At 39.4% G+C, this 25,349-nt stretch overlaps 1 protein-coding gene across 1 annotated transcript in view; it reads right to left on the bottom strand.

The window, feature by feature from the left end:
- Positions 1-25,349, bottom strand: part of thsd7ba (thrombospondin, type I, domain containing 7Ba) — a 402,582-nt gene that overhangs the window by 118,596 nt on the left and 258,637 nt on the right. The window contains exons 11-13 of the mRNA XM_056465204.1: positions 15,787-15,902; positions 12,777-12,909; positions 7,701-7,804 (exon numbers count right to left, since the gene is read on the bottom strand). Coding sequence (XP_056321179.1) covers positions 7,701-7,804; positions 12,777-12,909; positions 15,787-15,902 — 353 coding nt within the window. The remainder of the gene's footprint in view (positions 1-7,700; positions 7,805-12,776; positions 12,910-15,786; positions 15,903-25,349) is intronic.

Here is a 25,349-nt window from a genome sequence, read left to right as displayed (position 1 = left end):
GCAACAAAATTTGGCCAGATCTGGAGACGAGTGATGGACATTAAATATCTGTGAAATTGGCAGGTATTGACCTAAAGTTGAAGTATCTTTCTACTCTTTCGGCTTCCCTGTGTTTTCTTTTCTCCTGCCAGACGGCCTCGGCTGGAGGAAAACAACTTCTCCCGGATAGCAAGATAAGGAGACGCTCTGAAATTCCTGCTCCCCGTCAAGGACACCTGTTGGACTATACAGGCTTACGCACACACACAGATACACAGCACGACACTTCCTGGCCCAAATCCAACGCCTTCGTATGCTTTCACCCACTGGAGAGGGTGGGCGGGTCTGCGACCAGCGCCTTCATGGCTGCAGGACCTGATGGCTGCCCGCCCTTACCGGACTATTTCCACACCCCCTGTTCCCATCCCCTGTGGCAATGTTATGTCTTGTCGGTGTGTTTTTGTGCTAGATTGCTGGGGCTTTTTCTTATCCCTGATCTCACGGTGTTCTAACTTAAGAGCAAGGTGAGAGGGACTTTTTTTTTGCCTCTTTTTCCTGACTGTATTTTATTTCCTGTTCCACCTCCCGTGACCTGTCTTCCCTGGAGTTGTGATGTCTGTGCACGGTCGGGGGGTTCCATTTACCTGCATTTCGTTGCCTTGTACTTGTACATGTGTGATGACAATAAATTGAATCTAATCTAAAAAAATCTAATGTATGAAGGATAAAAAACTGCCATGTGAAAAACTGTGCTGAAGGTAGTTTGCTTTGAACACGAAAAGAGGTGAGGACTGTAGTAGTGAAAAGTGAAAGTACCACATGAAATTAGGCAAATAAACGACGAAATTCAATGTTTCTTTAATTCATTTGCCCTATATATATATATATATATATATATATATATATATATATATATATATATATATATTGAATTAGTATTTGTTTTTGGAAGTTAATAGTTACAGGTAACTGATGGTAAATTATTTATATATATATTTATATATATATATATATATATATATATATATATATATATATATATATATATATATATATATATATATATATATATATATATATATAAAATCAGCAAAACAAGTGAGTATACTGAGGGTATATGCAATAATTGATCCTCAGAAGTCGTAATACCCAAACAGCTCATGGAAAAAAGTAGGCATACGGCGTATACGTGCGTATAGAAAGGACTACACCACTGCTAACAACCATTCTGCAAATAACGAAACTATGTGACTTCACACATTGTTTTACAGCATGTCATCTTTGCCCCGAAGGCATTCTTCTCCTCTTTCGCTGTCTGTGATTTTTGTCAGCTTTCACTTACTTTCTGTCATAATCACACCGGGAGTTGCGGCTTCCTGCGTTAACACTTAGCACACTGTACAGTGGTGCCGATGAACAAAGTGGAGCTCAGAGCGATGAACACAATCATATATGTGCACAGCGACACACACAGCTCACAGAACGTCCTGGTTACGTACGTAACCCACGTTCCCCGAATAGGGAACGGAGACGTGTGTCTGTTATTAAACAGACTTTTGGGAGTGCTTTAGACGACCAATCACATCTGAAGATAAGAAAACGGGCCAATGAAATGCCAATTGAATTGGCGGAGCTTAGCTCCACAGCTGAAACTGATGAGCCAATTAGGGCTATATCAGTCAGCTGCTGGAGCCAGCTCATCAGAATTTGCCTGCTGAAGAGCCGATCGCTCAGCTCCCAGCTGGAGACTCAGGTGCTGTGGCAGTGGAGACACACGTCTCCGTTCCCTATTCGGGGAACGTGGGTTACGTACGTAACCAGGACGTTCCCCTTCATATGGGAACTTCAACGTGTGTCTGTTATTAAACAGACTTTTGGGAGACTGTATGGAAAGCGCCACAGCAGCTAAGCCTGTCGCGTCCCTGATGTGTAGTTTGCCAAGCCAAAGCGTGAGCGCACTGACATCACCAAGAGCGCAACCTTCCAACGTCCCCTAGGCCCAACATATTACCATTACATGGGAATAAAAGTTTTAAATCGGGGGTCGTACGTGTGCTTTTACCTAGCTAATATAGACTAGGGATTTTGGAAATACGACAGTACGTTGGGAAAGCGTGCCAGTCCCCGAAGGGGGAGGACGCAGCGGAGACCACCTGCTACCCTAAAAGGGGAGACCTGATGGTAAGGAGACATATGGACTAGCCCTAATGAGGGGGAGTGCTACATATGATAAGCTGGTTAGCGGTTTAGGGAAGACACGGGACCGCCTAATAAGGGAGAACACACCGTGGTAATAATGCATATGACATCACCAAATGGGGATGCACATAGCTGGCACCGATCCTCAATATGCGTGTAGACCTAATGGGCATACCAACCGCACACTGAGCCATGCACTCGACTCCTCCGCTGAGTCGATGCTGGGGGCCTCGGAGGAATTCTCTAGGGTTCGCCTGAGAAGGGAAACTTACTAGTAGAATAGGAAAAAGCGCACGCATCTCCGGTTTAGGGAGCCTGGCGCAGCAAGCGTTTGTGACACCGAGCTTAATTCTCCCCCGATTGATTGGGATTTCCCAATAACCAGGAGAAAACTGCTCCACTCGGAGGTTATAAAACCTCGCAAATGTGTTAGGTGTCGCCCAACCCGCAGCTCTGCAGATATCTGTGAGAGAGGCGCCGCGTGCTAACGCCAATGAGGAAGCGACACCTCTAGTGGAGTGCGCTCTCACGTTAGGAGGGCGCGGCTCGCCCTGGCATTGATAAGCGAGGGCGATGGCATCAACTAACCAGTGGGCCAACCTCTGTTTTGACACGGCACTTCCCTTCTGCCGGCCACCATAACAGATAAAGAGCTGTTCACATGATCTTACATTTTGCGTTCGTTCCACGTAAAGGCGCAAAGCGCGAACGGGACAAAGCAGTGAGTGGGCTGAGCCTGCCTCCTCCGCAGGCAGCGCTTGCAGGTTCACCACCTGATCTATAAATGGGGTGGTAGGAACCTTGGGCACATAGCCAGGTCGGGGTCTCAGGACAACGTGAGAGTAACCCGGCCCGAATTCAAGGCACGATTCGCTGACCGAAAATGCCTCCAGATCCCCAACTCTCTTGAATGGCGCCAATGCGATCAGCAGAGCTGTCATAATGACAGAATACAGAATCGAGTGGCTAAAACAGATCTCTCTGCAGCCACCAGGACTAAAGAGAGATCCAAGAGGGCATGAGAGGGGGGCGGGATGGATTTAATCGCCGCGCGCCTCTGAGGAATCGGATGATTAGATCATGCTTCCCGAGCGTGTTGCCATCCACCGCGTCATGATGAGCGGAGATGCCGCCACGTAAACCTTCAGTGTGGAGGGTGACAGCCTACGCTCCAGCTTATCCTGAAGGAAGGATAACACAATGCTAATCTGGCAAGTTCGGGGGTCTTCTCGGGGAGAAGCGCACCACTCAGAGAATAGACTCCACTTCAGGGCGTAGGCATGCCTCGTAGAGGGTGCTCTAGCCTGAGTGATGGTGTTAAGTACCGCGGGCGGTAAGTCACCAAAGTCCTCCGCGCTCCGTCTATGGACCACACGTGGAGGTTCCAGAGATCTGGGCGTGGGTGCCAGATGGTGCCCCGTCCCTGAGAGAGGAGGTCCTCCCTTAGGGGAATGCGCCAAGGAGGGGCCGCCGCGAGGAGTGTGAGCTCCGAAACCCAGGTCCGGTTGGGCCAGAGGGGCGCAACAAACAAGACCTGCTCCTCGTCCTCCCTGACTTTGCACAAAGTTTGTGCGATTAGGCTCACTGGGGGAAACGCATATTTGCGCGTGCCCGATGGCCAGCTGTGAGCCAGTGCATCCGTGCCGAGGGGGGCCTCGGTCAGGGAATAAAACAGCTGGCAATGTGCGTTCTCGGTGGAAGCAACAGATCGATCTGGGCTTCCCCAAAGCGCGCCCATATCAGCTGGACCGAATCGGGGTGGAGTCTCCATTCTCCTCGGGACACTAGCTGCCGTGAGAGCGCATCGGCTGCACGGTTGAGCTCGCCCGGGATGTGAATGGCACACAGTGATTTCAGCCGCGTGTGACTCCAAAGGAGCAGACGGCGAGCGAGCTGAGGCATGCGGCGAGAGCGCATACCCTCCATATGGTTGATATAAGCCACCGCCGCCATGCTGTCCGTCCTGACCAGCATGTGTTTCTGCTCCAACACCGGAAAAAAGCGGCGGAGAGCCAGATACACTGCCAACAGCTCCAGGCAGTTGATATGCCAATGCAGGCGGGGTCCGGACCACGAACCCGCGGCTGCATGCTCGTTGCACACGGCCCCCCAGCCCGTGCTGGAGGCATGTGTCATTACGACAACATGCCTGGATACTAGCCCTAGGGGCACTCCGGCCCGTAGAAAAGCCAGATCCGTCCAGGGGCTGAGGGTGCGGAGACACAGCAGAGTGATGTTCACCCGGTGCGTACCCGCGCGCCATGCCCGTCTGGGGACTCGATCGCGAAGCCAACGCTGAAGTGGTCTCATATGAAGCAAACCGAGCGGCGAGACCGCGGCTGCGGATGCCATATGCCCCAGGAGCCTCTGAAAACATTTCAGTGGGACCACTATTTTCCTGTGGAGCTCGTTACACAGGAAAGCATTAGCCTGGCGCGCTCCTCGGAGAGGCGCGCAACCATAGCAACCGAATCCAGCTCCAGCCCGAGGTAAGAGATCCTCTGCACAGGGCAAAGTTTGCCCTTCTCTCGGTTGACCTGAAACCCCAACTGGTCGAGGTGCCGAAGCACTTTGACTCTGTGCATAATCAACTGATCGCGAGAGGAGGCTAAAATGAGCCAGTCATCGAGATAGTTGAGTGTGCGGATGCCCGCAAGCCGCAGTGGCGCAGAGCACCCTCCGCGAGCTTGGTGAAAACCCGTGGAGACAGAGAGAGCCCGAAGGGGAGGACTTTGTACTGCCACGCTCGTCCTTCGAACGCAAACCGGAGAAAAGGGCGGTGGCGTGGAAGAATAGAGACATGAAAATACGCGTCCTTCAGGTCTATGGCTGCAGACCAATCTTGTGGACGGACGCTCTGAAGCAAGCGTTTCTGCGTAAGCATTCTGAAAGCATTTAGTATAAATGACAGTTCAGTCTGCGCAGATCTAGGATTGGTCTTAACCCCCCGCTCTTTTTGGGCACGATGAAATACGGGCTGTAGAACCCGGACTCCATCTCGGCTGGAGGGACCTGCTCGATTGCGTCCTTCGCCAGGAGGACCGCAATCTCCTCTCGCAAGACAGGGGCGCTCACGGGGATCACCCTCGTGAAAAGGACACCCGTGAACTTGGGAGGGCGAATAGCGAACTGAATCGCATAGCCGAGTCTGACCGTCCGTATGAGCCACCGCGATGCGCTGGGCAGCGCTAACCAGGCTGGCAGAGCGCGCGCTAATGGCACCATCGGAGCGATCACTGACGTGCCAGCGGAGGGGCAGCTCGGGATGGGAGTGCTCATCCCGGGAAGCGGTGCGTCCCGGGGAAGAGCTGAAAATAAGAGAATTTCTCTTACCTTCCTCCCTGGATCCCGCGGTGAGGCCAGAGTGAGAGAAAGGAGTCCGTCCTGCTGCACTCTGAGGGCCTGAGGCGAAGGGTCCCGGTGCTGCGAGCTGAAAGGCGGAGCGTCCCAGACTGGCAGTACTCGGGCTCGCGCATCCGGAGAGAGAGGAAACTGCTCTTTTGGAAATTTGGTTGCCGCCAGCCCAGGGGCCGGCAGCGAGGAGTTTAAAGTCGTTGTGGACTGATTTAATAATCCTCGGCCCCCCACCGAGGAAAGAGCAGGTCCCCTCTTTTCCGAATGGCCCGTCCCAGGAACGCTTCGCGGTCCGTTTACTGGACTTAGCGGCGCCCTGGGGCGGGGGCGTTGCAGTCCCGCGGGAGGCTCGGCATTGCCGCCTGGCCGGAGCGGGCAGCGAAAGCGGAGCAGATGAAGCCGCGGGTGGACGCCCTCGGCGAAGAGCAACCGCAGCGGAAGGGGCAGCGGGAGGAGCAGTTTTTCGAGCCCGCTGATAGATGACCTCACCCCTCGCCTTGGACTGCTTTTCACCGCGGAGAATTCCTGGGTGAACTCCCCGACGGTGTCGCCGAAAAGGCCGGCCTGGGATACGGGAGCGTTAAGAAAGCAAGCTTTGTCAACGTCTCTCATATAGCCAAGCTCAGCCAGGGGTGGCATTCCTGGACCACTAATGTGGCCATCGTCTTCCCCAGGGCACGAGCAGCCGATTTAATAGTCATGAGAGCATAATCGGTTGCCGTGCGGAGCTCATGCAGCAAGCCTGGGGGAGAACCGCCCTCCTGCATCTTGGCCAGCTTCTCGGCTTGGTAGCGTTGATAGGTGGCCATAGCGTGCAGAGCGGAGGTGGCCTGGCCCGCAGCAGTGCAGGCTCTGGCCGTGAGAGACTCAGATAACCTGCACGCTTTGGAAGGGAGTGAGGGCGGACCTCTCCGAGTGGAGCAGCTCTGCGGACAGAGCACGCTCCGCCTGGGGAATCGCCTCATAACCCCTGGCCGCTCCGTCATCGAGGGAGGTGAGAGCGGGAGCGCACGAGGACCGGGCAGAAAAATGTGCCCTCCATGCCTGCGTGAGCTCTCTGTGTACCTCCGGGAAGAAGGGGACGGGGGGTCTAAAAGGCTTCGCCTTCTTCACCCCCACGTAACACCCATCTAAGCGGTCCGGCCCCGGTTCTGGGGGACAAGCCATCTCCAGTCCCACGGCCGAAGCAGCCCGGAATAACACGGCTAACATGTCCGACTCCAGATCCGAAACCTCACTGATAACCCCGGAGGGTGGCAGGGGGTCCGGATCTTCATCAGAGCATGTCAGCCCGCCCTCCGATGCAGCGATGGACATCACGTCCCCGGTGTCATCTAATGAGAGCGCGGCCAACCCAGAGGATGGACCAGCGCTAACACTCGAAGCAGAAACAGAGCGCACTGACGAGGAGCGAGGGGTCCGCGGGCCCGAAGGCGACGGATTAGCCCCCACTGTAACCCTCAGGCCTGCCCGAGTGCTAACCGCTTGGCGGGGAGCAGCAGGGGTGACTTGCCCTAATAAAAGAGCTCGCCACGACCTCAGTTGCGCAACAGTCAAGCCATCGCAATGCGGGCAAGAACTGTCCGCGAGCACCGCATCAACATGTTGGACCCCCAAGCATGTGACGCAGTACTCGTGCCTGTCATCCGGGGAGAGGAAACCACCGCATCCAGAAACGCACGGTCGAAACGACATCTTTAAAAAGACGCGCTGCACGACCGTGTGCTCTCTTAGGGAATTCTGCTCTTTTAACAAACTGCTCTTTCAGGTCACCAGCGAAACGCCAAGGGGACGGGAAACCCAGCTCGACCGCCGCTAGAACGTCTTCCCTCGCACTGGTGAGAATAATGCTTTCTTCAATGTTGGAAGTCAGCTCAGCAGAAGGGTTCTTCAGTCTCAGATCGGGTCTGAAGCAACAATTCTGATGAGCTGGCTCCAGCAGCTGACTGATATAGCCCTAATTGGCTCATCAGTTTCAGCTGTGGAGCTAAGCTCCGCCAATTCAATTGGCATTTCATTGGCCCGTTTTCTTATCTTCAGATGTGATTGGTCGTCTAAAGCACTCCCAAAAGTCTGTTTAATAACAGACACACGTTGAAGTTCCCATATGAAGGGGAACCGCAACGGCGGCTGCTTGTGTAGCGTAAGATAAAGCAAACTTGTCTTACCTCTCATCTCTAATCCTTTACCACACGATTCACTCGCTCCGGTCATTCCCTGCTGGACTGAATCTGGGACCAGAGTACACGGATGCCATCTATGTGTCTTCCATCTGGAAAAGAGACCAAGATTTGAAGTGATAGTTTGATATTGGAAGAAAAAGTCCCCCCAGTTGTTGTCATGTAATGGATTTTTATAGTCTAACCTCCAAGGGGTTGAGTGTCTACATCCGTGGACAGCACATTTTAGCTCTTAAGTGGCTATTTAAAATACTTTGAATGTTTTATATTTTGTTAAAGACATACAGTGTCATCCTAAAAAAAATTGTTTTTACTCTCTGATAGTCAAAGCAAGTTAAAAAAAAAAAGTTATGCATCAAAAAAATCAAGAAAAAGTGTTCTATGTAAATTCGGATCACGAGTCCACATATATGGACATCATTTTTCTCTAAAAGTACATCATATCAAAAGATGATACTTAGATTTTTATTCTAATTAGGTTCCAATAAGCCCAAATAGCAAAGAGAAATAAAAAATGCATGAAAAAAAAAACACCTTGGGCCTTAAGAGGCTAAGACAGATACTGTAAAATATACATTCAGAAAAACAAATATGCAATAATAGTCTTATTAGTGTAATCAGGGCTTAAAATGAACACCCAGCAAGTAGAAAACGTAAGTAAAAAGTGACACTGATAAGTATATGAAACAGCATTACACCAATTGGCTGGTAACGCTTTAGTTATTAAATAAATGAAAACATATGGTTTTGTAATTGTATTATTGTTTCATAAAACATCGACAGAAGTATTATTCTTATTTTATTTTAAAAATTTAAATTGCATTGAAATATCCATTTTTGTATATACAGTGGGTATATAAAGTATTTAGACCCCTTAAAAGTTCCACTCTTTGTTATAATGCAGCCATTTATTAAAATCATTTAAATGCATTGTTTTTCCTCATTAATGTACACACAGCAGCTATTGACAGAAAAACACAGAATTGTTGACATTTTTGCAGATTTATTAAAATAGAAAAACTGAAATATTGCATGGTCCTAAGAATTAAGACCCTTTGCTCAGTATTAAGTAGAAACACTCTTTTGATCTAATACAGCCATGAGTCTTTTTGGAAATAACACAACAAGTATTTCACACCTATATTTGGGAATCCTCTGCCATTCCTCATTACAGACTCTCTTCAGTTCTGTCAGGTTGGATGGTAAGCGTTGATGGACAGCCATTTTCAGGTCTCTCCAGAGATGCTTAATTGGGTTTAAGTCAGGACTCGGACTGGGCCATTCAAGAACAGTCACTGAGTTGTTGTGAAGCCACTTCTTTGTTACTTTAGCTTTGTACTTAGGGTCATTGTCTTGTTGAAAGGTAAATCTTAGGCCCAGGTCCTGAGCACTCTGGAGTAGGTTTTCATCAAGGATATCCCTGGCTGCATTCATCTTTCCCTCGATTGAAACCAGTCGTCCTGTCCCTGCAGCTGAAAAACACCCCCACAGCATGATGCTGCCACCAGCATGCTTCAATGTTAGGACTGCATTGGACAGGAGATGAGCAGTGCCTGTTTTTCTCCAGACATACTGCTTAGAACTAAGACCAAAAAGTTCTATCTTGGTCTCATCAGAACAGAGAGTCTTATGTCTCACCATACTGGAGCTCTTCAGGTGTTTTATAGCAAACTCCATGCGGGCTACCATGTGTCGGGCCACTCTGCCAAGTCCAGACTGGTGGAGGCTGCAGTGAAGGTTGACTTTCTACAACTTTTGCCTATTCCCCGACTGCATCTCTGGAGCTCAGCCACAGTGATCATTGGGTTCTTCTTTACCTCTCTTACCAAGGCTCTTTTCCCCCAATAGGACAGTTTTGGCAGATGGAACGTCTTCCATTTAAGAATAATGAAGTCCACTGTGCTCTTAGGAACAGCAGATTTTTTTTGTACCCTTGGCCAGATCTGTGCCTGGCCATAGTTGTGTCTCTGAGCTCCTCAGGCAGTTCCTTTGACCTCATGATTCTCATTTGCTCTGACATGCATTGTGAGGTCTTATATAGACATATATATGGCTTTCCTAATCAAGTCCAATCAGTATAATCAAACACAGCTGTACTCAAATGAAGGTGTAGAACCATCTCACGGATGATCAGAAGAAATGGACAGCACCTAAGTTAAATATATGAGTGTCACAGCCAAGGGTCTGAATACTTTGGACCATTTGATATTACAGTTTTTCTTTTTTAATAAATCTGCAAAAATGTGTTTTCTGGTTTGATCGATCCAAATTTGATCTGGTTTTAATGAAATGCTGCATATTATTTTTCTCATTTTTTTTCATTTTTCTCATTGATCCAATCAATGTTAACCAGGGTGAGGCTGTCACAGTCTCTTATCATACAGAGAATTAAAAGCCTTTCTATTCAGTGTATTTTTTTCACTCTATGTGACCCAGGTCTAGCTTTGTAAATGAGGTAAAATGGTGAGCGCTGAATAAATTCTCTAAACCAGTGGTAATGAAGTGCTGCATTAAATGAATGATTTTTTTTCAGAATACTAAACAGTTTCTTGTCAATAGTTTTAATTACAAGGAATTTAAATGACAGCCGGCAATGCTTAATTCTAGTAATCTGACTGGCCAATGGTTAATACGGTCAATGGTAATACATTCACTGGTTCATTATGAGGCTATATTTAAAAGTGCAAGCTTTCCTTGGTTTACAATTAAACAAGCTGTATATAAACAACAACAAAAAAGCACAAATGCAGGGAATGTCTATATTTTATTCTATTATTCTATTTAACTTAAATTAAAGTCTATAAGAATGCATTGAGTATGAATTAATCTTCCACATATATTATCAGTTTAACGTTTAGTCACATTTTTATCCACCAGGTTTGAAATCAATTATGATTTATCTTTCCTTTATAGTATATAACGTAGTGCCGAAAAAAGAGCAGTCTTTTTTCTGAAATACATCTCACCCAGGCTATCAAATTTTTTATAGATTTTTTTTGTAACTATTGTGTACTTTATATATATATATATATATATATATATATATATATATATATATATATATATATATATATATATATATATATTTATACAACAGTTCTGTTTGGTTCTCGAATTTCACTTGTCCAGCTTCTTAACCCTTCACCCTTGTGTATTACTCCGCCCACATACAGCAACAGAGGAGACTCTACAGTTTGACAAATATTGCAGCTGTTGGACAACATAATGTACTTAGGAGATTTTTAAGTTGAGAATGTAGTTGTTTAGATTGCAACTATGCAGTTTATTTATAAGCATAGTGCCTGTTTTAAAATATTTAAAATTTTGTAGCATCGGATTCAGTGCATCGGCTGCCATTAGCCTGTCTGAGTGGACCAAAGAAAGTGACGTTTGACGTTCCTACACAAGATGGCGACAGAGACTGCATAATAAGTCCTTAGGTGAGAAAAACAGCATTTTCTCAGCGTAAATTTCAAACTGCAGCAGAACAAATCATAATAAATCAGATAAGTGACATTCTAAGTCGATTGCTGTATTCTATTGCTGTATTTATACCACAGAAACTGGTAGTGTTTGCTTTGCTCTGGCTTTTTCGAGGTTAATTATTGTGAAATCCCGATTGCTAACAGAGAAATATTGGGAAATCACTGTATATTTATGGCATTTAATGCCGTTCAGCCTTAAAATGTGAGCAAAAATCACCTGTTTTCTCATCACTTTAGATATTTTGCTAGAGTATCATTCAAATACTAGCTCTAAAGTGACGTTGGAGTGAGGTAGCAATGTTTTCTGCTGTTCTGACCAACAGCTGTAGATGTGAATGAGTGGCGGAAGAAAGTAGTTTCTCGTACAAAAGGGTTTTTGAGACTCTCTGTGTTTGATTTTCTTTTTTTATACACATGATTATGCTGTCAAACTATTATAACGCAATATCACACTCGAAGCATTGTGATGTGGCTGTATATCGTCACTGGTGGGGGCACTAAGGCACTAGTGCCGATATACAGCTACATCGCACTGCTACTCGTGTGATATTGCACATTTATATATACTACACTACTATTACTACTACTATACTACTACCCCATCACCACTAATACTAACAAAATTATTAATAAAACCATAATGAAATGTATATGTTCATATTCAAATATTCTTAAAACACATTTATTTCCTGTAGTGACGTAACTGATTTTTTGGCAGCCATAACTTCAGTCTACACTGCACAAACATAATGAATTATTTTTCCAAATTTTGCAATAATTGATTTGATTTGAATTATTTTATTTATTTTCAAACAGAAATATCATAAAATATCTTTAACAAAAAAATAAAAGCATTTCAACCTGGCTGAAAATGGAGGGGGATGAAGCACAAGCTTATTATTTCTGAACAATAGTTAATTTTCCAATAATTCTGAACATTTATTTACAACAGAAAACTTTATGACATGCTTTAACCAATTAAAAACTCCACTGCTGAATAAAATGAACTCAAAATTTTAAAAAGATCTATACCTCAAACTCTTGAATGTCAATTCATGTCACTAATGCCTCATTATTATTCAAGAGACCTCATGTTCTGATCAAGACAGAATCGAGAATTCAAAATTATCCCCTGAGCTTTATCTGCATGTTAGAAAAGCAGCTCCTGTAGCTTCTAAAATGTTTGTTTACAACATTTACTTATGTGAGAGTTCCCAGAAACAAGATGCTTTCTGTCACAGCGAATGTATGACTGTGTTTACAAATCAGCCTAGTCCTATTTGAAAATATACCTTGCAGAATAACAATCTCAGAAGTTATCAAGACTGCAAATCGCATTCACATTTATGCATGAGGTGCAGAAATAACTCTGTTTACTCGCCAGTAAATTACAGCAACAATGTGCGACTCATGTATGCTATCATAAGCAGCACATTATATATTTATGCATTACATCGCATGCCATTCTCAACCTATTCTGTGCTGCATTTGTCAAATATTTTGATACCATCAACCCGACAAAACAGTTGACCACCGACATTGCTGATAAATAGCTAAAGTGCAACAGCAGTTTCTTCACCTGTAAGTGGGACAAAGCAGAAGAGCTTCACATTCCCTCTCCTCAAATAAAGTATCGGGACACTCTTGACCTCCATTGGCCGCCCGCTGGATGATGATCCTGTATCGTGACTGTGAGGCCACGCTGCTGTTCACTGCACATTACACACACACACACACACAGAAGAAAACATTACTTTCAACCATCTTTCACTATATTAGTATTCTGACAGCGATTGCCACAGCAGGACCCATTCAAAGAGCTCTTTAGATAAGAGGTAATGATATGATCCTCTGGTGGAGTTCACTTCCTGTTCCCTGTATGGATCCTGAACGCATGTAACGACTTCATTTAACAGACGCTGTAAGGCTCATTACGCATTGCTAATTACTAAAAGACTGATAATGGCACAATTAAGAGGGCGATCTCATTAACAGAAGACCCAACAGGGTATTTACAGAGGGGATATCAGTTATTTAAAACATTTCTTCTATTTGATTTTGATGCTAACAAATGAAATGTTTGCTGCAAGTTTCTTTGGTGGAAGTTGATGTTAATTAATTGTCTCATTAAAGTGTAATGAAAGCGTTTTGCTGGTCGCATCGGGAATGATTTACGTGTGTGTGTGGTTTACAGCAGAGGTGTGTGACATCTCTTCCTAGAGTGTTGCTGAACGCACTTTTTGAAAGTGTAAATCCTGTTTTTATTATCAACACTTTTTCTCTAGGAGATAATGAATTCTGAATTCTAATAACAAACTGTGTAAATAGTAGGCTTTTTTCGCTTATGAGAAAGAAAAAAAATATTAGATTTGACAGAGTTGGTGCGAGTCAAAATATTAGGAGCTGTAATTTCAAAATTGAAAAGAATATTACAGTTTCACAAAGTTGAACACAAAGTTCATTCACATAGTTGTGCACAAAGTTCATCCACCAAACAAAAAGTCTCTGTCAGAATTTCATTAAAATACCTCCAACTTTAGTTATATTTTGTAATTAGATGGCAAATAAATGAAATTATATTACATGTAAATGTTTATCACCTCACCTGATTTAGGCCACTCCCCACCACACGACACACTGACATACTGATCTGGTGCAATCAATTTTTCCCAACAAGTTATCCAATCCAACCTTGGTCCAGTTTTTTTCACGAATAAAAGGTGAAGCACTATATAAACCTTTGATCAAACTCTTATCTTCATTCAAAAACATTTTAAAAAGTTTTTATTTAAGCCTGACACAGCTAAAAGTAAACAAGTCATCATTACGCCATTTAAGGAAAGTAAATAAAAGGACTATTTTAATGCACAGATTGCGCTGCTTTTCCTGTACGAAATTTGTCATTCTTATTCTTGTAGTGCAATAAGCAGTCTTACTTTTGGATGATATATTGTTGCTTAGTTTTTTTTTTACACACGGTACACAGTATATATATATATATATATATATATATATATATATATATATATATATATATATATATATATATATATATATATATATATATATATATATATATATATATATATATATATATATATACATATATATATAAAACAATACAATAAATACAAACAATACAGTGATTCAAAAATCCATATGTTAAAAAGTAAAAAAATTTGATTAAATATCCAAAGTTCCCAGAACAAAAATAAGCATCTCATTATCTATTCTCTAAATTATCTACTTGATTCACAATGCTTTAAAGTTACATATTTCTGTAATTGTACATCTCTGAGTAACTACAACAGATTTGAAACATTATGGTTTCAAAATACTAAAAATGCAAATAAAATGTACTTTGTTAATTATCAATCATTTACTGAAATGAGATCCCATACTGTGACACAAACACTTAATCACGTATAAACACATACAAAAAAGGGAATCATAATAATTTTTCTGCAACATATTCAGTCATACTACACTGCCTGACAAAAGTCTTGTCGTTGATCCCAGTTGTAAGAGCAGCAAATAATAACTTGACTTCTAGTTGATCATTTGGAAAAGTGGCAGTAGGTAGATTTTTCAGATGAATCAGTTGTTGAACTGCATCCCAATCATCACAAATACTACAGAAGACCTATTGGAACCCACATGCACCCAAGATTCTCATATAAATCAGTTAAGTTTGGTGAAGGAAAAATCATGGTTTGGGGTTACATTCAGTATGGGTGCATGTGAGAGATCTGCAGAGTAGATGGCATAATCAACAGCCTGAGGTATCAAGACATGTGTGCTGCCCATTACATTACAAACCACAGAAGAGAACAAATTCTTCAGCAGGATAGCGCTCCTTCTCATACTTCAGCCTCCACATCGAAGTTCCTAAAAGCAAAGAAGGTCAAGGTGCCCCAGGATTGGCCAGCCCAGTCACCAGACTTGAACATTATTGAGCATGTCTGGTGTAAGATCCTGCAAGAACGCTTTCTTTGCCATTCCAGATGAATGTTATTTGAGTAATTGCAAAGATGTATGCATGCAGTCCTCCAAGTTCATAGGAGTCATACACAATATTAATTGTCTTTCCACTGCATCATGACTTTTTATTCTATACTGCACATTATTTCTGTTAAGTGATCTTTTGTCTAAGTAAAATCAGACCTTACTGTGCTTATTAAAACATTAAAAATCAAAGCATGATCATATTTTATTTAGGTAAAATAAGCGTATAATAACCTTTCATATTAGCCACTTCTGATACTAAATGATCAACTAGAATTCAAGTTATTATTTGTTGCTCCTAAAACTTTTCAGGTAGTAAAATATACTATTCATTAACACATTTTCCACACAGTGCGCTGAGAAATATTATCATATGCTCAGAGCTGACTCAAAATGTCCACATACAGCCTGTGTTACACACAAAAATAAATTGATACAGTTTTAGAAACACATGGGAACATACCCAAATAAACTCTTCTTCTTTTTTTTTGGCTTTATTATTATTTTCAGGTGAACTATTCCTGTAGGAGAGGCACCAGTGAAATGTCACAGCTAAAGGTTGTGTGAAGAGATGGTATCAATACCTGGCAGGCATGTGGTCGGGCAGGCTGTCCATTCGCTGAAAGGAGTCACAATGCAATCGTTCTTACAGGGCAGTAAACAGGGCTGAATAGTGTCTGGTCGGGCAGATTCTGGACACCTATGACACACACACACACACACACACACATGCAGAGAACAGAAAGAGGAAGCAATTTTTGTCATGATGGCTGATAAGCTGTCTTGATTCACACTGCAGTCGCTCTGTCCTTGACCTTCTAGCATGAGCACAGATATGATCGCACGTACAGCTTGATTTACTGTACCTCACAAACCCAGACATGATCATGTACAGATACAACACAGTTATAGTGACGCTATCAGAGACACAGAGGATCTCCACCACAGTGGAGGGGAAGCTGATGCAATATTTATTGCTTCTTACCAGCAGCTGATTGTATCTGAGCGGGGATACGGTAAAGGTGAGTTATTTCGGTATGAGTGACGGGGGGCCTATGTCAACCTTTATGTTTCTTAAGAAAGAGAGCGAGACAGAGATAAAAGGAGATTGCCCACACAGCTTTCTTTACCATACTGCCTGGTTTAATGGAAGATTTGTCTAAAGGCACTTGTTCACATATTTTCTCACATAATAATAAATGAGGTCACATAATTTGACCTTAAATCACATAATTTGTTTATTATTATTATTATTGTTGTTGTTGTTGTTGTTGTTGTTGTTGTTATTAATAGCATTTTATGTATTTATTTATCTATACTAAATGCTATTGAACTGGTAAAAAGTATAAATCTAATATTTATAGGGTTAGGGTTAGGGTTAGGGTTAGGGTTAGGGTTAGGGTTTGTTTGTTTTTTATTTGCTTTAAAACATGTTGGTTGTTTTTTTTACATTTATTTTAGCATCTTTACACATGCAAAGAATTTGTTTTCGTGACAGAAATTTCCAAAGTGTAACAAAATGACAGTGACAGGACAAAAACACAGATAATAATGGAATAAAAAAAAGTAAATAGAGTAAGTAAAAGTAAAAAGATTTTTTTATACAACCCTCAAGCACTGAATATGAGTGAAAAACTTACGTATGTGCACTACAATAAAAGGTTTGGGGCTAAAGGTGCAGTATGAAAGTTGGACACCCAGCGGTTGTACGAGGTATGTCACTCCTGGTCAAGAGCAGGCTGCCAGATTGGCGACACAAACAAAGGCTGGTTTAAATCATAAATAAAAGCAACACCTCTCGATAGAAGGACTATTTGGTAAGACTTTATTTTGATGGTCCCTATTGCACATTTTGATGACCAAAATGCCAATTAATTCTCATTTGAGTATTAGAAGACTGTCTGCTTAATATGTTAATACTGCTACTTCAACAGACATTTGACTGACTAGAACAAACTTTGCAAGTACATGTCAAACCCTAACCACAACCTAACAGTCTACTTAAAGACTTGTATATTCTAACGATAATTAGTTGGCATGTAGATGCAAACTTATCAACAAATGCGTTAAAGGGACCATCAAAATAAAGTGATATTGAATATTTTCCATATTAAAAGTGTTTTTTGTCTAACCAATAGCTGAAAGCTATATTTTATAAACTGCTTTTATTTCTTGCAGCTGAACAACTGAAAACAACGTGACGTGTTTCATGTCTTTTTTTACTGCCATACTACTGAAACCAGCAGTGTTTTGTTTTTATCTTGAAAATAAACCATTTGACAGAAAAGAACTGTTACTCACTGCAAACCAACACATATCATTGATTCAGCATCTACAGTTTTAGTACTAATGTTTAAGAGGTTTAATATGTACTAATTGGATTATAAACCTTACTGCAGTAAGTACACTATTCTGTGCTTCTGAATGGCTGTTTTTAAATTTCTATCACGCTGCGTCTGGTGCAAACTGCAATTGCTTATCACTGCAAACCTCGTCATGTAGTGTGTTGTTAGGACACAGGGTTACAGTGTAACCTGCTCACCTAATGTTTACGTTTGTAATGTTTATGTTATTTGCTAATTAATAACCTCATTTAGAACTTTCTTAGAAAATCTCATTTCAGGGCTGCTGCTGTCTACCGGAGGTTACATTTTCAGTCGCGTACACATACTTTGAGAGCCTTCCTTACTGAATGAATGAAGTACTCTGTTTTCTACACAGGAAACACAAGGTGATGAAATATAATTGGCTAAATTGGCATTGGGCGGGTTAAATGACTAAAACAAAGACAGACGTTCCGGCACACAACACACATTTTCAAAGCAAAATATCCGACTTCAGCTTTGTTATTCAGATAAACAAAAATAATCACGTAGCAAGTTCTTTTAAAATATCTGCAGACATATTATAGTAATTTATGCTTTAAAAGAGTCAAAAACTTGCAAGCACTTAAACAAAAAAAAAAAAAAATATATATATATATATATATTTTTTTTTTTTTACTTGTTCAAATTACTTAATTAAAATGAGTTGAAATAACACAATTCTTGAGATTTTATTGGGTGAACTTAATTTTTTTATGTTCAATCCACATAAATTTGTTAAATGTGTTTAGTTAACTTAATTGATTTGTGTTGGGACAAAATTAATTGTGTGGAACCCTACATTTTTTACAGTGTACAGCAGCTTTAATTAGATTTTAGTTTTCTTTTAACTTTTAACATATTTTATTACTGAGTGGCATTTGTGTAAAACACCAGTAGTATGTATGAATCACATCGAAACAGTACTATTTAAAAAATAACTCTTTAAAAGTTCATTTGAAAATAGGAATCTGATCCAACTAAAAAAGTTGCCACAGCCACTTTTGACCAATGTTTTGCATCCTTTCTAAATTTAAAATATTATACTTAAAACGTTCATTATAATGCAATTAAAATATCAACAAAAATGCAATCAGCTTGTGTGGACAAAATAAGTACTTTTACACAATAATGTACATGTTTAATGCTTTCATCAGCTCTTCAATATCACTTTCTTCTAAAATATCAAAAGAAACGAATCTTCAATCAATATTTCATGCACACACTGATTTATCAGGCAAAGAGCTGTATAGTAGAAAGAATAATGACATTCACTTTGGTGAACACAAAAAAACCAGATGGTCATATTTCACAAAGCAAAACCCTTTTGGGTGAAACAAGACCCATTATTTAGCGATGATAACTGACTGCCTGTACATGATATCTTTTCCCAGTACACTGTTAGAAGGATAAAAAAGAAACTTGCAGAAGTTATGGGGTCTTTGGGTCAGAACAACAACAGAATGAAAAGCTCAATAACTCAATAACAACAACAACAACAACAACAACAACAACAACAACAACAACAACAAAACCAGATTGAATAAATTTATACATAAATTACTGCTTTATTATATATTATTATATATTATTTATATTATTTTATTATTATTATTATATTATATTATATTATATTATATTATATTATATTATATTATTATTTTATTATTATTATTATTATTATATTATATTATATTATATTATATTATATTACATTATATTATATTATATTATATTATTATTATTATTTTATTATTATATTATATTATATTATATTATATTATATTATATTATATTATATTATATTATATTATATTATTATTTTATTATTATTATTATTATTATATTATATTATATTATATTATATTATATTATATTATATTATATTATATTATATTATATTATATATTATTTATTATTAATATATTGTATTATATATTATTATATTATATTATACTACACTATATTATATTATATTATATTATATTATATTATATTATTATTATTATTTATTATTATATTATATTATATTATATTATATTATATTATATTATATTATATTATATTATATTATATTATATTATATTATATTATTATAATTATTTAATAATAATAATATTATTATTATTATTATTATTATTATTATATCATTATTATTATTTTATTATTATTATTATTATTTTCAGCAAAAGATCAAAAGCTTAAACAAAATAAAGTGTTATAATTATTAAGGGTTCCAATCTAAGCGGAGGGCACTGTACAGCGTGTGCGTGCTTCTGTTTGAGAGCCTGTCGTTTCTCAAGAAGGTCTATCCCTGTGAGCTGGATTCTGGACATTTCATTTGCAGGCTCTGCTCACTTTCCCAGCATGCAGCGGCTCTAAAGACAGGCTGAGGGACTCAGCAGGGCTCGGCCAGCTACAGGCTTTGGAGACCAGCAAACAGGACACATCAAAGCAGGGGACAAGAGAGAACAGAGGCATGAATCATCTGTTTCTCTCTCACTTTTGTGCTCTGTGGAGCAGAATGTCATTATGGAGGGCAATCACCCAAAGGCAATGATGCTACGGAGCTTTAGGAGAGGAACAAAGGAGTGGGTGGAGGATAAATGCAAGAAATCAGTAGAAAGAACACAGAACAGAAGACAACAGACCGACTGTCTTTTTTGTCGCTGTTGCTTTGTGGAAGCAATGCGCTTTGCTTTTATTGTTCCACCATTAATTTTGATTGGGTGAAACATGTTTGTAGCTGAGATGTGAGGATGTTTTAAGTACCAGACAGGTGACAGTAGTTAAATCCTCAAAAATTGTAAACACTGTGGTTATAAATAATACATTAATACATTGTTTATAACTAGTAATTGACACTCTATCCTAGCATAATTACTTTATTATTATTATTAATACTAATAAATAATAATTATAATTTAGATTATCATATTGGTCCTTTTTCATATTTTATTTAACATTCACAAGATTTTTCAAACATTCAGTACCGATACACAGTGGTGTAAAGTAACAAATTACAAATACTTAAACTACTGTGATTGAGTAGTTTTTCTCAGAAATTGTACTTTACTAAGTAGTTTAAAAAATTGTACTTTTACTTTCCCTTGAGCATATTTTTAGTGCAGTATGGGTACTTTTACTTTCCTTCAACCTGCAGTTACTACTTTATTTTTTCCTGTCTATGAGAAATAGTAAAATCAGTCCTGTGATTCCTGTCCAATCAAATCACACATAGAAGGTAAATCGCCCCATAATGAACTACCTCATGACATGGGCGATTTATAATCACAGCAAACTGTTTGGAAGCATTAAAAGTGTCCAAGAATATGTCCAAAATCTTTACACGCATTGACCAAGAGACTGTTTAGAAGCACTGTTTAGTCATTGAGAAGAAGACGGATGTTTACTGTAAGATGACCTAAATGGCCTTAAACACCCAGCAAGCACAAGATGTCAACATGACGTCAGATTGACATTGCACCTCAACATCATGGGGACGTTGCATTTTGTTTGGAAATGAAAATCGGTTTGACATCAGAAATCAATGTCAGACTGACCTCAATGTCTAACATCCAGCTATCAACTATCAAATATCAATGTCTAATGATGTTACAGCTTGATGTTGTGTGGACGTTACCACTATGACCTCTATCAGACGTTGGATTTTGGTTGCCATACCTGATGAATAAATGTCAGTTTTTGACGTCAATATGACATTAGTTTAAGATGTTGGCTCGACTTTGCATTTTCGACACTTTCCAACACAAAAGCAACCAAATATCAACGTCATTTGACTTTGTTATTGGTGATCAAAATAACGTCCTCTTTAGATGCTGAACATTGAAGTTTGGTCACCTGACATCACGATCTAAATCTAACCTAATATTAACGTTTTATGAAGTTATGTTATGTTATGTGTAATAACTAAATGCACTACAGAAGGTTACGTTTACACACATCCACAAATTACTTGTAAATGCTTCAGCTTTTTACAGCCTAATACTTACTACTCTTGAGTAGAAAGTTGAGTTTACTCTACTTGCACTACATTTTTAAGCAAGTAATGGTACTTTTACTCAAGTATGATTTTTCAGTACTCTTTCCACCACTGCTGATACATAATGACAGAATCGACAACACACCCACCCACACCTTAAAAAAAATCTACAAATTAGCCAAAGATGTGGATTAAATCGATTAAATCTATTAAATTGACTGCGGAGAGAGAAAGTAGGAAATGATGTGGTATCATAGAGTGTGTGGAGATCAGCAGAAGAGAGAGAAGACAGGAAATGAGGTGGAATGAGGAGAAATATGATCAGGGAGCTTGATTTTGCTTGAAGCTTGAATAAAAGCATCACCCACATATCATTATATATGAAATTTGTCACATATCACATCTATACTGTGTTTTCCATTCTTCTATTTGCACGCATTTCAGGAGAAATGTATTTTAAAGGTCCCATGAAATTAAAATAACGTTTTTTTCGATGTTAGTATCAGTACTGTTAGTTTTTAAAGATATCTATAAGCTAGTGTGATATAAAACTGATATAATCACATAAAGCTTGTAGTTTCCCAGCATGCACACAACATCATAAGACATTAATATTAGGTTAGATTTAGGTCATCATGTTAGGTGACCAAAATTCAATGTCTAGCCAGCGTCTAAGGACAAAGTTTTTTTGACGTCCAATAACTTCATTCAATTCAATTCACCTTTATTTGTATAGCGCTTATACAATGTAGATTGTGTCAAAGCAGCTTCACATAAAAGGTCACAGTAAATAGGAAATAGGAATAGGAATAACCATGTCAAATTACATTGATATTTGATTCATTTTAGGTTGTGTTGGAAAGTGACCAAAATCCAACGTCTGATAGATGTCATAGTGGTAACGTCCACACAACATCAAGGTGTAACATGATTAGACATTGATATTTGGTTGATTTTAGGTTGATTTTAGATTTGACTTTAGACATTGACGCCGGCCTGGCGTTGGGTTCTGACAGCAACTCGATTTTCATTTCCAAACAAAATCCAATGTCCCCACGATGTTGGGGTACAACGTCAATCCGGTTGTTAAGTGTGATGTGATGCGAATCGGCTTCCAGGTCCATGCGCTATGTTAAACTGTAAAGGAAGACTCATCCAATGGTAATAATAAATGTTTACAAAGCGATGAATTACTTTCAAAAATCATGATCGCAATATATATGTAAATATAAAACGGTCCGGCGCATGGTCTAAAGGCCTCTTATTGTATGCTACTTCATCAAAAGCATAAAAATAAATTTATCAAGCAGATCACTAAAATCATAATACAAATCATTAAGCCACAGGATGCAAATTAGGTCCCGCAAGTTTATTTTTAATAATTTAGTTTCAGTTCAGTTTTCAAAACGACAGTGTTCTCCTTCAAATCATATATATATATATATATATATATATATATATATATATATATATATATATATATATATATATATATATATATATATATTTTTTTTTTTTTTTTTTTTTTAACTAATAATAGCTCGGTATCTTTTGTGTTTTAATTTCAATTTCAGTCACCTTGCATATGAGTGTAAAATATAATGCGCGCAGTCAAAAGTTATATCTAATTCATCAAAATTAGCTATACTAAAACACATCCGATGTATAAAAAATGAATACACCTCGTCAAAACAGTCTGTCTATATAGGCTATTTTTATATACAGTAGGCCTATTGTAATTTAAAAGAAAGCTGCAAAGTGGGCTACATTGCTTTAATTCTAGCCTATATTATTTTAATTAATTTCCTCTGTCTCTGTCACTCGTGGTTGAATGCGCGCGTGCCGCATGTGATGAGAGACAACAGGGCAATATTGACTTTTTTTATAGGCTATAGGCTACTCCAGTATATAATAATTTAGTTTTTTTAAATATAGTATTGCATTAATTTGAATAGACAGTTTTATGGTTTATAAGACGTATACTTTGTTCATATTTACAGAAGGTGCCAATATTAGTGTATTAAACATGATGACGCTCTATACAGTAAATGATGCTCTGCTCTCACAGCTTCCAGCACACCCGGCAGGGCTTGAGGGATATGATATGTGTGACACACAAACATAAATTTACTCTCTCCATCAAACACATGCATGCCATATACAGCGCACCATCTGTGATTTATGTTTCAGTACATCTGTGAGGGAGCATGTGTGTGAGTATGTCAACAGATCACTATAAACCGGAGTGTGATTTGTTCTCTCCAGACTGCAAAGCAGCTTAGATTACCAATTTATTTGTAAACACAGCGGTATTTGACACCTCTTTTTCCTTAACACACACTTTGCCTTTCAAGCTCTTGCAAACGCTCTCCCACTGTGAACTCAATGGAGGGGTTACAATGCAAAAACATCATTTTCTGAGGGGAAATTTATACGACAAAGGTGTCAACATGATCCCTTCTTACATACAGCCACTAACATGACTGAAATGTTGTATTATATTTGTAAAAAACTAAAAAACAACATGCCTGTACACATACACTCCCTGTAGTGTGAAACTGTCATTTTGTTTGTCAATGCCTATGGACTCAATATGTACTACACTTATTTTAATAAGTGGTGAAAAAAGAACTGAAAAACCATACTCCAGTAATATTATCATTACTTGGCAAATAATTTAGTGCAATAAAAGCAACATAAGAGTCTGTTCTATGTACTACTCAATGAATGAGTAAAATGTAGCCTCTCGAAAGGTAAACTATTTGCCATTTATGGACTGTGAATTGAAAATGTGAGAACACACAACATTAATATATAGACCTTTAATAAAATAACAGAAAGCCGGTTGGTGTTTTTATATGCTGAGTGAAATCTGTGTAACCTAAAAATCTAGCTGTGTGAATATGTTAATGCTTAGATTATGCATTTTGAACCCTGACTAACAATCTAAGAATGGCCAGCAGTTGCTGCTGCAAACCAAGCATTGATAAAATACATGCAATTAATGCATGTATTTGAAAATGTAAATTCACCAAAATGAGTTTGGGCTTTGTGCCCATGTAATACTATCTATCATACTGTTTGCAATACAATTACTGTTTTTTTAACTATGTCAAATGTGCATTGATACTTCCAATGCTATTTATTAATTGTAATCAATGTCATGAAAACCACACATTTCTAATGCATCTTTAAATAAATCTGTTTGTTTGTGATAAATATTCTTTATAATGAACTTCTCAATGTTTTCTTGCTGTACGTAATACTGTTGCATTAACTGAAGGATGGAAACCTTAATTTTTTTCCTCAGAATTATATTGTAAAATATAACAAACACCTTTGTGACTTGTCTGTTTTATAACTTGAATTGACTCGAATATGTGTTTTTATTTTTCAAAAAATCTATAGCATTTACAGTATATAGCATCACACATTTTCAGATAATAAAAATGCATTAAAACCCGAAGTCTTTGTGTTTTTAGGTTAATGCTGTATAATAAAATATAAAATATAATCGCATAATAATTTTATAGCATTATTATAAAAAATACTAAAGATGTCTTACCATGCAAGATATGTTTTTGGAAATAAATATGCACTGCCAACCCAACCAATGAATGAACCAACCAACGACCAACCAACTGACCAACCAACTGACCAACCAACCAATCGACCAACCAACCTACTGACCGACCGACCGACAAACCTACAAACCTAGCAATCAACCAACCAACCAACCAGCCAACCAACCAACAAACCTATCAACCAACCAACCAACCAT

Source organism: Danio aesculapii, chromosome 9 (assembly GCF_903798145.1).
Source record: "Danio aesculapii chromosome 9, fDanAes4.1, whole genome shotgun sequence".
NCBI classification, from domain to species: Eukaryota; Metazoa; Chordata; class Actinopteri; order Cypriniformes; family Danionidae; genus Danio; species Danio aesculapii.
Note: the sequence above shows the minus strand (reverse complement) of the source record. Positions and strands in the feature narration are given on the sequence as shown.